This window comes from Anopheles darlingi, chromosome 3 (genome assembly GCF_943734745.1).
Source record: "Anopheles darlingi chromosome 3, idAnoDarlMG_H_01, whole genome shotgun sequence".
In the NCBI taxonomy this organism is placed as follows: Eukaryota; Metazoa; Arthropoda; class Insecta; order Diptera; family Culicidae; genus Anopheles; species Anopheles darlingi.
Window position 1 is genome coordinate 11,073,541 of NC_064875.1, and position 12,926 is coordinate 11,086,466.

The window sequence follows — 12,926 nt, forward strand, 5'->3', positions numbered from 1 at the left end:
TATGCGATAAGTGCGGGTTCATCGCTTTGCGTTGAAGTCTCCAACCAAAAGAAACACACAGAAGATCTTTGCCTTTTTGTGATACCAATTATAATGAATTACGCATCAAACTAAGGGCTAAATATGTTTCGCTGCAATGGTTTCTTTCTAATAACTTACGTTCTTTGTAATAATTTACGTTTACTCCAAGATCCTTATTTCGGAATCATAAAACAAATTATCGCTAGAACTGCAAACTATAACACATATTTCAACAGAGTAAAGAAAAGGTTTATTTGTTTGATTAAGGCCTATACATTTTTGTTTATTCTTAACAAAATAGTAAATCATAAGCTCCTGCTTCTATTCTTCCTTCATTCCTCATCCTCGTCATCGTCTGACTCCGAGTCAGATGACCCTGATTGAACACCAGCGTTCTGCGCTTCGCGATCGTCGCCTTGTCCTGCTTTAACCTCTCCCTGATCCTCCATCTCTTCGTCTACTTCCATCGCTTGCTGCGTCGATTCCGTCTTCTGATAGTGCTGCCAACGGATAACGAACCTTCTGAGGCTAACCACTATCGCGACCGTCGTTCGATCGGTACCAGCGTCCACAAGCTTCCGTGCGATCGTCGCATCATCGTCACAGCCCGTCGTACCACACTGTCTCACGTAGCGAACACACCAAAGATGATCGGCGAACATTTTCTCAAAATATTCCATCATCTGTCGCAGCACTGGCTCACCGACGAGTGCCAGCAATCGTGGGAAGGCAAAGCGCGTACTAGTCGTGCGATCGAGTAGATGCAGGAACCGTAGTAACGTCTTACTGGAACTGCGCGTCGAGAGTAGCGGCAGGAACTTGAGTGTTGCCACTAGCACACTCCGATGGAAGGATATGGCCGCACGTCGCTGTTCACTGGCGCTCGTTGCGCTGTGCTTCTTCGGGTTCTTTCCACGCGTGGAAGGATCCCTCTTGCCGGCGAGCTCGGCGATGATCTGTATCGAGTACCAGCAGTTGTTGAGCATCCCCAGAAACGCTTCGATCGTATCGAACTCGAAGCTTTCGAGTGTATCGATCTTTTCGTGAAGCCACGACAGAAAACCGAACGCATTGACGAGCACCTCGCACGATTTCGGTATCTTGGTCAGCGCGTTCAGTGAGTTGAGGATGAGAATGTTAAGCTCCCGGTTCGACAGCGATGAGGCGTAGAAGTTCAACATCACCCGTATGATCGGTGAGGCACGCAGTACACCAAAGTCCTCGTGCGTTTTGATACCGTGAAAGATCGTCTCCAGTATGAACGAGCGCTGCACATTGTGTTTCACGTCCGCACTGTGGAACAGCGCCATAAAGTTTGGAATGGCACGGAAATCGAACGCCTCCCGGTGGATGATGTAGCGGGTCATTGGACCGTGGAGTGGGCTTAGCACATCCGGCAGCAGGTTGATCGTTTCGGCGATGAAGATCGTCGAAAGGAAGGGTGTTTTCGGGAGTGGTTCAGCTTTGGCCGTGTCCTTTTTCTTCTCCTTCGGCTTATGCACCTTCACCCCCGCCAGCCCACGCTGGACGGCACCGAAGAGATGAAGCCAAAACTTGGAATCGATGAAGCGGCGCGTCTGCTCCAGGTGTGCTCGAATGCGTAAGATCACGCTGCCGGCAGCGAGCCTCATCCGCTCGTCACTGTTCGCTAGACAGAGGAAGGGCAGCGATAGGGCACCGATTCGACCGGCCAGATTGAGCATATCGGGATTCTCCGGTGAAAACAGATAGCCCAGCATTGGGATGAGGAAAGCGGGATCGTAGATCGTCGATCGTAGTTCCGATTTAAGGGTCAACGTTTCCAGTAGTTCCCGTCGCTGCTTACGCTGCCCTAGCTCTACGTAGCGTTCCACTGCATTCACGGGCTGGTGGCCAACGGGAAGTGCCGCAGATTCGATGATCGATGATAGGATGTTATCAAAGTTGAGCTCCGGCAGTTGAGCACTGGCATCGAGCCGCCGCCAAACGGGGAAATTTTGAATCGTGGCCGCTATCTTGTCCTTCGACAGTAACGAAAACACTTCCATATTGTTAATGCGGAAAGTACCTCTTTGTGGCGCCGGTTTTCGTCCATTAGCCGACCGTTGCTGTTGCTGCTGCTGCTGTTGTTGCTGATCCTCGTTCGCAGTACCAGTGTTCGATTCAAGTGAAAAGTGCTTAATGGCCGTTTCGCCCCACAGGAACGGTCGAAATTCGTGCATCTCCACACCGGACTGTTCGTAGTGTTGGATCAGTGCGAGGATGTAACGATTCGTGTCGGTCAGAGTGGCACCGTATGCTCCTAGTAGCAACGGAACATGTTTTCGGTTCACAACGTTCGGGTTTTTACGTGCCAGTATAAGAAGCAGATACACTAGGTACGTCTTTGGGCTGTATTCGTACTGTGTGAGTAACACACGGAGGAAATTTGTGTGAGAGAGCGCCCAATCGTAGTACCGCTCAATATCCTCCAGCTGCTCCGTTGCATCATTCGCGTAGAACAGATCAACCAGCACACCCATCAGCTTCGGCAGCACGTGCAGACGATCGTCGTAGCGCCGTGAGTTCAGTGGACTACGGGGCATATCGATGCCCAGCTTGAGGCACGTTTTACAGAACGTATTCCAGTTGGCACTAGTCGTGACGCTCCCGAAGCTCATCTCCTGGAGCGCTTTGTGGCGTTTGGATTGCTTGCTCCATTCGTAGAGGGCCAGCACGAGTTCGTTCAGCTTCTCGATCGATGCTTCCTGCCGGAGAAAGTACTCGGCCGAGGACACCGAACGGAAGAGCACTTCGAAGCATTGCAGCAGCACGCCGAACACGTTCCCATAGACCATCGTCTGTGAGTTGGCATCATCCTTCAGTGCGATCAGTGCACTGCCATAAATCTCCATCAGTACCTTCAGCTGGAACGGTTCAACAGCTTCGATGCGTAGCTTTTTGCGGGCAAAATCCACACACTCGTTCCGGGGCATACACAGGCGGACCAGCGTTTCGTTGGCGATCGTGTTCTCACGATAGATGACGGCCGCTTTGTGCGGTTTTTCGAGCATCTTCTGGATACCACCCTTGAATTCAGCATACAGCTTCGATACGAGCGGACGAAGCTTGTTGTCTTGCTCCAAGCTGGCCGCTGAGAGCACCGATCGACGGAAGGCTACGTTGAGCAGTGGGTAGACGAGTTCCTTTTTGCTCGTGTGCTTGCCTATCAGCTCGAGCAGTGGTGCATCGAAGCGAGAATCCCGTGATAGTAGAAAGGTGGCCAGTTTCACTAGAGACTTTGTAACTCGTTGACGATTTTCGAAAACTACCTCAAACAGTTGCACATCCACTTGCGCGATGCTGTGGGTAAAGGTGGACAGATAAGCATGGAGCGCTGTCTCGAGCTCTTCCAGTCCTTTCGCTTCACTGTCGGATGATCGGACACATTCCATGTACAGACGCACTAGGCCACGAACCGTTTGTTCCGTAAGATGATATCCTCCTCGCGTACCACCGACGTTGGCTAGCTTTTCCAGTGCAAGACACAGCTGCTGGTAGTGGTATGTACGCTCGTTCGTTTTGGGTTGCAGGAACGCTCGAACGGGCAGCAGAGCGTAGTGCTTGAGCAGTGTTACACAGTGTCGTTCGTTGAGTTCGAAAATACCGAGTAATTTCTCGACAAGTGCCCCGTCCAGGGTTGTGCTGGCCGCATCATCCTCTTGCGAGACTTGTTTCGTAGAGGTCCGGATCAGCTCGGTGACGATCTTGTTCGAATAGAGTGTTGTACCACGATCGAAGCTAGGCAAATGCTGAAGCCGTTGCATCAACTCGTACACGAAGCTCGTCACTAAACGGTGAGTGGTTTCCACTTTGCTCGCCCGTTGATTCGCATCCTGTACGATGATGGTGAACTGTTGGAACAAAACCGGACGCTGAAGAAACAGTGAACTCATCAGCTCGTTAGTGTCACTCTCGGAGAGTGTTCCTTCGGTCAGCAGTGCATCGAGCAGACGGTTCGTGTAGTGGGAGGCCACATCGAGGTGCTGTTGCGTGAGGTTACCGGCCGAGATCCAACGGGAGAGACAAAAGATCGTTTCATGAAGAAGATGTATTAGTTCACCTCGTATGTTGCGCCACTGGTTGGCATCTTGTGGATCGAGCTTCAACGTTTTATCCTTTCCAAGGAGGGCGGCGCTGAGTTTGCTAAGAACACCCCAATCCTCATCGAGCGCGCGTTCCTTTCCTGTCATCCACTTGTGGATGTACTTTACTAATGAAGACGACGTTGTTGTTTGCTTATCTTCCGCTACCGTGCGCAATGCTCTTTGCACGATTTCTGGATGGGGAAGATAGTGGAAGTAACGCAGCAGTACTGCGTCCAGATATCGCTGGAACTGTGCCGGGTGTTTGCGATCCTTGTGGAACATGTACATGAAGAAATTGTCGGCCACCGGTAGCTCTAGTTGGGTGTTTTCGGTGGTCATTTCATTTGGGATGGTCACCATCGTCGTTTCCTGGCCTGGGTCCTGCTGCTGTTCGTCCTCTTGTTCGACACGGGCGAACAACATGTCAAGATCGGCTTTCCGGATGCCTTCCGATTCGATGAAAGCTTCATCGATCAGCGAATGGTCGGCCTGAGAGGCTGATGCAGACTGTTGGCTGAGCTGGGCACTTGCCTGCCGTGTGGCTTGTGCCAGATAGTTCACCAGCTCCGGTACCAACGTGGCGTCCGTGTCGTACAGAGCCTGAAACCAAAACTCCACCTCAGTACCCCGATGGCCGAAGAGTGTTGTATTGCGGAACAATGCGAGCAGCAGTTCCGTTGCTTCACGCTGCATCTCCTTGCTACCGTTTAGATACACTTTAGCGACGAGCTTCAGCACCGAGGGGAACAGCTTCGATCCGAACGAGACACTCTGCGGTTCCAGTGCGATCACCACCTTGATGGCTTTGAATTCGTAGTTCAGGTAAAAGTGTTCCATCGACGGTGTACGATAGGCCGGCTTCAGGATGTCACGGTACGTTGTAATGAATGAAGAGCTTTCAATGTACGCCGGGAACGATCGAATGCAGACGAGCAGTATGTCCATGGCGTGCTCGAGAGCAACGTTTGTGCGCTGTACCGAGCGATCATCTCGATGCGTTGCCATCGCTGTCATAATGCGATCGATGCTGGGGAAGAGCGCCAGTATCTGATTGATCACATCAAACTTGATCTTCTTCATGTCGAACTGATCCAGTATTCGGCGGTTCTGGATGGCCTGTAGATACTGCTCGCAACGTGTGATCATGGTGCACAGGAACTGCAAGCAGAACGGGATATTGTGCTTATGGCTACCCATGGCCACTCCAACGTACTCCAGTACCGTGCGCGGCAGCGTACTCTTGACGATAAAGTGCGACACCAGTTTGGCCGTGATGCCGGCTTCAAATCCGGCCACAATTTCTTCCGGTTTGTGTAGACACAAAATGTCTAACACGAGCCCACGGTTTCCTTCCTTCTTCGTTTTCAGCAGCGAACCAAAATTTTCCAGCACCGCCGGTAGTACCTCGGGACACGATTCGAACAATCGCATCACCAGACGCCGCTGGTGATCATGTAGCTGTGAGTTTTTCAGGGCGAGTAGTATATGCTTGTGTCGGTGGCTGGCACGGTTGACATCGATCGAGTGTGGTACTAAGAAGTAGCGCCTCGAAGTCAGCAGCGGTAGTACGACCTCTTCCGTCGCATCAAAGATCGCTTGCTTTAGCTGTTCCTTTGGGACCTCCTTGTCGGGGCCGACCCATTCGTAGACGTTGACGAGCGCCTTCAGCACGTCGGTTGTGAACACGGTTCTGTAGAGATACTTATCGACGGCCGGACACTCGAGCACGTACTGGCGCAAGCTTTTCATCACCAATGCAACGTTCTCTCCCTGATCGAACACCAGATTGGTGGTAAGCGAATGGACCAGGTGGACACGGGAGAGCCACAACCGCACGATCTCGGTCGGTGTGTCGATGAGGAAGGCCAGGTTGAAATCGATAAACACGGTGCGCAGTGATTCCGCACTACCGCCGGATGTGGCTGATGATGCCGTTTCACGACATTTATGCATTTCCAGTTCGGGCATCACTACATCCATCTGGCGCAAGATCTCCTTTCCGTAAGTGGCCGCATCTACCAGCAGCACCGCCTTCAGTATTCGAAAGCCGGCCGCTTTGCAGGTGAGCGAGTGTTCGCCGCGATCGCGCAGTACCTTCACTATGACCGGTTTGTAGTCGCTCATGATACTCTTGGCACATTTTGCTGCCAGTGTCGCCTGTGTGCCATCGTAGTTGGCCGCTTCGATCAGTAACAAGTGCAGCAGATGAAACAGATCCGCAATATCGTTCAGCTTTTCCGGATCGCAAACAGCCAGGACTTCCATCAGATTCTTCAACGTACCACCCGTGCGAATGTACTCCGTGATGTAGCCCGGATTTGCGTGCGATTGCTGGATAAAGTGCCGGATCGCTGAAAAGGTAGAGGGGGTTCTTAACACGCGGTCCACGAAACGCGGTTCTCCCTTACTTACCATCCATGGCTACAACTCCGGACTTCAGCTTTTGTCGGAAGTTTTTCACGTATTCAATGTCCTGCGATGGATCCTGTACATCTTCTTGGGTCTCTGATTCTGACGCCTTTTTCCGTTTCACCGCCACCGGTGCCGGATTATCCGGGTTTTCCTCGTTGCTCGCGGGATCGCTGGTGTTGGTTTGCCTCTGCTTTTTCTCCCCATCCGCACTTCCGTTCTGGATGGTGCTCTGCTTACGCTTCGCTGCCTTTGTCGTCATCTTGCCCAGGTTTATTGCGGACAAATTTCACTGATAAATGGGAGTTTTATCGCGGATTTTACACGGACTTTTTGAAAAAGAGGCCGCATCCGCGCCGGCCAAAAAACGTGTTTTGGGAACTGTCAAAAGCTGTAAACAAACCGCAGCGCCGCGGCGTGTCAATTTGGAACTACATCTAGTTCGCGGGGATTTTTTAAAACGTCCGTTACCATCACGTGTTCGGAGAAAATCGAAAAATTGATTCATGTTTGTTAGTAAGCCATGATAGCTGCACACAAAATTACCGTAGTTACCAATAAGACGTAGTAACCTATGCGTTAGTTGGTAACGTGATACATTCCACGAATGTGCATTTGCTTTTCTGGTACTCTATTTTATCTTTATTTTAGGTATTTTTTTTAAACTGTTTAATGTTAAGCGAAGAAACGGATTCTCAGAAGCACATTTCACCTCGTATATGTGATGGAGAAGCCCATACACCGCATTAATCTTAATCGAAATGGAGCGACGGTATCGACATTAACTCCTGAATATAAACTGTTGAAAACCTCGAACCGTGAACGGTGGAAGGATTTTCTGTGGCAGGTCAAGATCACTCGTCAGTGAATTTAATTAAAACCCCCGGTAAAGATTTAATAAAGTGGAAAGATTAGGTTCCAAATCGAATAGTATTCTGAACATCATCATTGGTATATACTGCACAAACTCCCAAGAATCATGCTGTACAGAGCTATTACTCCACGATTCCGAGAAAACCATAATATTTGTGGAGTTGCTAAATCCGGGAGTCGATATGAACTCCGTACGGCTATCCAAACGAACAGCGGGAGGCGCGACTCAGACGCGACAGCAGACGAGACGAGACAACAGATAAACAGAGCCAAAACAGCCAACATGTGTTGTACATTCTACGGCGGTCTACGGCGGTCCCATGAAAGTGTACACACACGACACACGGCCATCGCTCGCGCATACTAGAGTTGCGTTCTCTCTGCCGTCGTGGTCACCGTGGAAAACTCTCGCTCCCTTGCGCACCGCTTGTGATCGAGAAAACTCACGCAGCTCAAGGAGGATGCGCAGACGGGAGGATGCAAAACGAGCGAATGCTTCGATGGCTGCTCGCAATAGTAGAATATGCTAATAGCTCATCACTACCACGGACTAGTTATGCTGTTGCTGTCCGATGGTACGGTTTGCGCTGCGGTCGTTTCGCACCAACGTCGTTGCCGTCGGCCACATTTTGATGTGTCACCTCTTTATGACCCACAACACACCACCGGGTTGATCGAGTTTGTGTCCACTGGAAAGGTGACACTGTGAGAGCGGGTGTGCCCAAATCGGTAAGTAGCCTGTTTTGTCGGTGAGGATCCGATTCGCCATCCGATCTGAGTCGTGACATTCTTGGGTGCGATCCAAGGAGTCAAGGCAAGAACGGGTGTGGGGACAGGTCTACATTCTATTCTAGGAACCATGAGGTGTGATGCGTGTGTGTGGTGTTTCCAATGTGCTACAATGATTTCCGGTTTCTCTGTTATTGCAGCACTACCAGGCCATGTACGGCGAGTGAGGTGCCGATTGGCCTAGCGCACGTAGCGAACCAACCGAAGAATATTTGCCATTTACGCCATATTGGATCGTGACTCTATACTACCTGGTCGTACGATTTCTTGCAAAACTCTGCATTCGACTCTCTTGCTCTCGTTCTCTTTGCTTCACCGACGTTGAAAAGAGTCCTGTCCTGCCAACGGAGAGTCACGATTACCACAGAATCGACCACGGCCATTGTGAGTGCATTCCGTTCTCGCTTAGCCGGCTCTGGCGTGACCGAGTAACCGCGGTGATGTTTTTCGGTCTAGAACAAAGTGTTAAGTGAGCAAACAGTAGATGTTGTTGATGGTGTCGCGCGATTCACGGTGCTGATACCACCTTGGAAGTGTATTCGTGGCCTAACTTAACCTGCCTGGCGCTTGGCGCAACGACGCGTGGGACACGCTGTGGAACGGTATTGGCTCCAAACCGCCTTGACTCCTCGCACGAATTTCCACCTTCAACGTAACCGTAACACAGTGTAGTCAGGCAACCCCAAACCGCCCACCAGCCCCACCCCCCCGTGGGATACTCATACTCAGGACCACCACCAGTTTTGGCTAAAAATAGTGAGTCCGAGATATTTTTACCAGCATCTCATCAGCGCACTACGGCAGTAGCAGCAGCAGCAGCAAACACAGGCGGCTTCTTCCCCAAATGGTCCAAGTGGTTGGTCCAAGCGTGTAGCGGTGTGTACCGGTGCGCCAAGGGGACGCGCGCGCGCGCGTTTGTGTGTGTGTGTGTATACGTGTCGTTAAACGTATGACTCAAAAGGTGATACGCATTAACTCAAACCAGAAGATCTGCCGTGATCTACGAATATTCGTAAAAGAAAGTGTACGTTTAGCTGCAAGGTGTAGCTAGGAGGTGTTGGTGAAGTTTGGTGAAGTGATACACTTGATCGAAAGTATCCACTATTTGGAGTGAGTTTTCCGCGAATCCTTGAAATCCTTCGAGCCTTCGAGCGTTTCCATGTGTACACTGGCGACACTAGCGAGCTCCCGGGCGACACCAGGCTTCGCGGGTAGCAGGATGGGTCTAGACGCACTGCAGCAGAGACAGGGGAGTGCCGGTAGTGCGGGTAGTGGGGGCGATTCGGGCGACAGTCTTGGCACGTCTCCCACGGCCCTGCACTGGTACTATCTGGCCAACTTGGATCCACTTTCGAGCGATTCCTTACAGGTATTGTCGAGGAACGATTGTTGGTCGATGTGTGGTAGTTAATGATCATGAGGGCGCTGTGTCTGTGTTTTTTAGAGCTCGAAGCTGTTCCCACCAACTGTCTGGGCTGGAGGGGAGTCTATACATTCGCGTCTCGCTAGGGCCAGATCACCGACAACGACGACGACGAGACACGACGAACGTAACACGCAGGATGACGAAGAGGATGAGGATCGTTCGGATTCTCCCTTGCTGGCTGACGAACTAGCCGAACTGTGTGATCAGTTCGTTGATCTGGGACTATTCTCAGGATACAATGACGGAGGAGGTTTCCACGGTACCGGATTCGGCAGCCATACGGGCAACCTCGGTAACAACCATGTCGGTTCCCACCTGTACGGTGTCCTACCGACTAGGTCGAGAGATCATGGTTCAGCATTAAGTGGAGCTAGCTATGGACGAGCGGTTTCACCCTCTCGTATTGTTAATCATGCAGCTCCAAAGCCACAACTGCCACTGACGCGACCATCCCTGCAGCAACAGCAGCATCATCCTCATCAGCAGCAGCAGTACTATCACCACCACCACCAACAACATTTGCATTCAGGAGTATCTTCCGGGTTAGGAAGTGCACACCTCGCTTGTCAGCACTTTCACCACGATGGCTTTGAGCCACAGCATCACCATCATCACCATCTGCCGCCGCATCACCATCACCAGAATGTGATTCCAGGAATCCACTCGCCACCGGCGCCATTGCAGCAACAGCAACAACAGCAGCAACTACAGAATGGCAGCAAGTACAGCAAAGTGCCTCCGGTGAACTATCTCTGCCATTTGTGTTTCAAGAAGGGACACTACATACGCGATTGTCCTCAGGTAAGGCTCAGCCAAGCTGTACAGACCGCCATACTGAGTGCCACGTTCTCATGACGTCATCGTCTACCCCTTTTTCCACGCTAGGCTCGCCCAAAGGCAGAAGGGAAAACACCGTACCAGGGCAAGAAGCGCTGCTTCGGCGAGTACAAGTGTCCCAAGTGTAAGCGAAAGTGGATGTCGGGCAATTCGTGGGCGAACCATGGCCAGGAGTGCATCAAGTGTCACATCAACGTGTACCCGCACAAGCAGGTAAGTGGTAATGGGTGCCCCAAATTTGAAACCGTAATCACACCACACCTGTATCTCACCCACCATTGACGTCTGTAGCGCCCTCTGGAGAAACCGGACGGTCTGGATGTGTCGGATCAATCGAAGGTCCATCCGCAGATGCTGTGCGAGAAGTGCAAAACGCTCGGTTACTACTGCCGGAGAATACAGTAGCAGGACCGATTCAGAGGACGATCGACGATGATGATGATGGAACGAAAGGAACCGATCAATCCATTCAGCTCACCGAACACACACACATACACACCACGCTCACGGAAGAAGTGGGATGTTCTTCTCTCAATTTGTACATAATTCACTCGGCGAAAGTGATCTTTTGATCCCTCCCGTCCCCCTCCCAGCAGCACCATTAGAGAACCAAATCGACCATTTTCACGAATCTCTCAATCGCACCGACAAAAAAAACCAGCGATAAAGTCCGATATTAGAAAACGGGAAAGGCGGGCACATCAAGGTCCTGCGGAACTTGCGCCCGCCCGCCCCCCCTTAAACCTATCCTCGCTCGCATACGCTAGGTATGATTTGTATTATTTTTTGAACGCCAAAAAACTTAAATCCGACGCCGTCCGTGGAACGTGTGGAGACGGCGGAAGCATTATGGAAATCCAAACGAGTATGGCCGTATGCCACAAAAAACGGGATCGAGAAACGATGGAAGTAGTTATACTGAATAAATACCAAATACTGGATTCATAGCATACACACTACAAAGTGGTATGAGATGAGATTGACTACGCATCGTAGTAGACTGCTTTTTTTTTTCGACATCGAGCTTCGGATTTATTTTCCTTTTTAAGATCATAGTAGACAGTTGCTGACCAGCACTGCGAGGTCCGAGAGTGAATGCACAAAGTGAACGAAACAAGCGGTTTTGCCTTTGCGTGTTTTCTAGAAAGGATTTCTTTCGAAAGGACGTGTTTTCGAGATCATCATTTGTTGAACAGAAGGATAGTGAGCCGTGGACGGCCGAAGCCGATACAACGTGAGCTGAATATGTCATCCTAGGCCTTGTTGATAGATAGAGAGACTGTGGTAGACTTAAATCGAGATGGAAAGGAACATCGATCTGGACGACTTCAGCGCTAGACCGCGAACGGAGGAAGGATCGACCTTGGTAAGGTATGCAAAGTAAGTAAGCTGCATGGGCAAACATCGAGGGATACAGTTTTACTGTACGTTTATTGTATACCAAAAGAAAACCATTTTTCGGATGCTTTCGATGCTTACAGGAAGCATTTTATCAGTTACCGAAAAAACCGTCGAAAAATGCTTCTAAATAGCGAAGTATTATGAAAGTGTAAAGAGAAAAGGGGGATAGAAGGAGAGAAAACAATTAGCAATTCATCCCAGTAGCCATTTGTCAAACACAGGAATTACAACAACAACTTTCATGCTTTTAATGAAACTCACATAACAGTAGTGGCTCAAGGGGGCGCATTGACCACCAGGGGGTTATAATATACGAAATACTTGTTAGCACACATGCGCACACGCTTAATACTCTTTAACAAAACGGGTAGCAGGAATGTAAGGTTGGTATTCCGGAATGCCAAACGAACTCAGATTATCACATTTTGCAACGACGCCAGGTCTAAAGCAGGCCAAACACGGTCCGCTGCAGCCGTACATTGCTCGCGGTTCATGCCATTACGTTACATTACGCTGCTTCGGCTACTCAAGTTGGAATGCTGAAAAGATACCAGATATAACAGCATCGTTAGCATCGTTATGGTGTAGGAGCTGGCAACTTGCCGTTCGACATACCTCACCCAAAAACTCCCACAAAGAATGCAATAATCGTGGCAATGATGCCGGTGTTCACCGAGTACGCTACCAGCGCTCCGTTTCCATTGTCCCCAGTAGGCGGTGTCGGTGTCGGCTGTACTGCATGGGCTGCTTAAATGGTCGGCAAGGCAAAGAATAATTATCAGATCAAAACAGTGTCGCCTAGCAGCGATCGTGACATGCTTTCCATGATGCAGATGATTAGCGATATGGATGGAACAGGGCGAATGATTTGATCCACATAAGATAACTTACATGTTTTCATAAAGTGATGCTCCAATCGGGGTGGTGAGGATGCAGGATAATTTTGAAGAGAGAGCCCGTTTTGTGGAGGGCTCTTCCGAGAGGATGCTTTTACCCATACCACAGTCACTTACACAGATGAAACAGATGAGTTCAATGAGCGGTTCGATGATGTAAATTCTAGT

The 12,926-nt window shown here is 50.3% G+C and overlaps 3 protein-coding genes across 11 annotated transcripts in view; 1 reads left to right on the top strand and 2 right to left on the bottom strand.

Moving 5' to 3' along the window:
• Window positions 1-264: 264 nt before the first annotated feature.
• Window positions 265-6,865, bottom strand: LOC125956051 (uncharacterized). The gene is made up of 2 exons (XM_049687530.1): window positions 6,540-6,865; window positions 265-6,478 (listed from the first exon to the last, which is right to left on the bottom strand). The coding sequence occupies exons 1-2, from the start codon at window positions 6,796-6,798 to the stop codon at window positions 354-356; spliced, it is 6,384 nt and encodes a 2,127-aa protein (XP_049543487.1). The 5' UTR covers window positions 6,799-6,865; the 3' UTR covers window positions 265-353.
• A 1,122-nt stretch (window positions 6,866-7,987) lies between these two features.
• LOC125956111 (uncharacterized) lies at window positions 7,988-11,345 on the top strand. Its single transcript, XM_049687672.1, has 5 exons — window positions 7,988-8,138; window positions 8,339-9,567; window positions 9,643-10,425; window positions 10,510-10,674; window positions 10,753-11,345. Exons 2-5 carry the CDS (start codon window positions 9,358-9,360, stop codon window positions 10,864-10,866), a joined length of 1,272 nt encoding a protein of 423 aa, XP_049543629.1. The 5' UTR covers window positions 7,988-8,138; window positions 8,339-9,357; the 3' UTR covers window positions 10,867-11,345.
• A 530-nt stretch (window positions 11,346-11,875) lies between these two features.
• Window positions 11,876-12,926, bottom strand: part of LOC125956082 (trehalase) — a 16,193-nt gene continuing 15,142 nt past the window's right edge. For 6 of the 9 annotated variants that reach the window (XM_049687616.1, XM_049687612.1, XM_049687615.1 and 3 more), the window contains 2 exons: window positions 12,483-12,606; window positions 11,876-11,985 (listed from right to left, as the gene is read on the bottom strand). In XM_049687616.1, the coding sequence (XP_049543573.1) occupies window positions 11,958-11,985; window positions 12,483-12,606 (152 nt within the window). In that variant the 3' untranslated portion in view covers window positions 11,876-11,957. Of the gene's footprint in view, window positions 11,986-12,073; window positions 12,402-12,477; window positions 12,607-12,753 lie in introns of those variants that run through there. The other 3 variants (XM_049687617.1, XM_049687611.1, XR_007469141.1) reach the window with 2 other exon arrangements.

Coding starts and splice junctions, on each gene's coding strand:
- LOC125956111 (XM_049687672.1), top strand. CDS start 9,358: ATGTGTACACTGGCGACACTAGCGAGCTCCCGGGCGACACCAGGCTTC. Junction 10,426..10,509: donor ACATACGCGATTGTCCTCAG/GTAAGGCTCAGC, acceptor TTTCCACGCTAG/GCTCGCCCAAAGGCAGAAGG. Junction 10,675..10,752: donor ACGTGTACCCGCACAAGCAG/GTAAGTGGTAAT, acceptor TGACGTCTGTAG/CGCCCTCTGGAGAAACCGGA.
- LOC125956051 (XM_049687530.1), bottom strand. CDS start 6,798: ATGACGACAAAGGCAGCGAAGCGTAAGCAGAGCACCATCCAGAACGGA. Junction 6,479..6,539: donor CGGAGTTGTAGCCATGGATG/GTAAGTAAGGGA, acceptor CTACCTTTTCAG/CGATCCGGCACTTTATCCAG.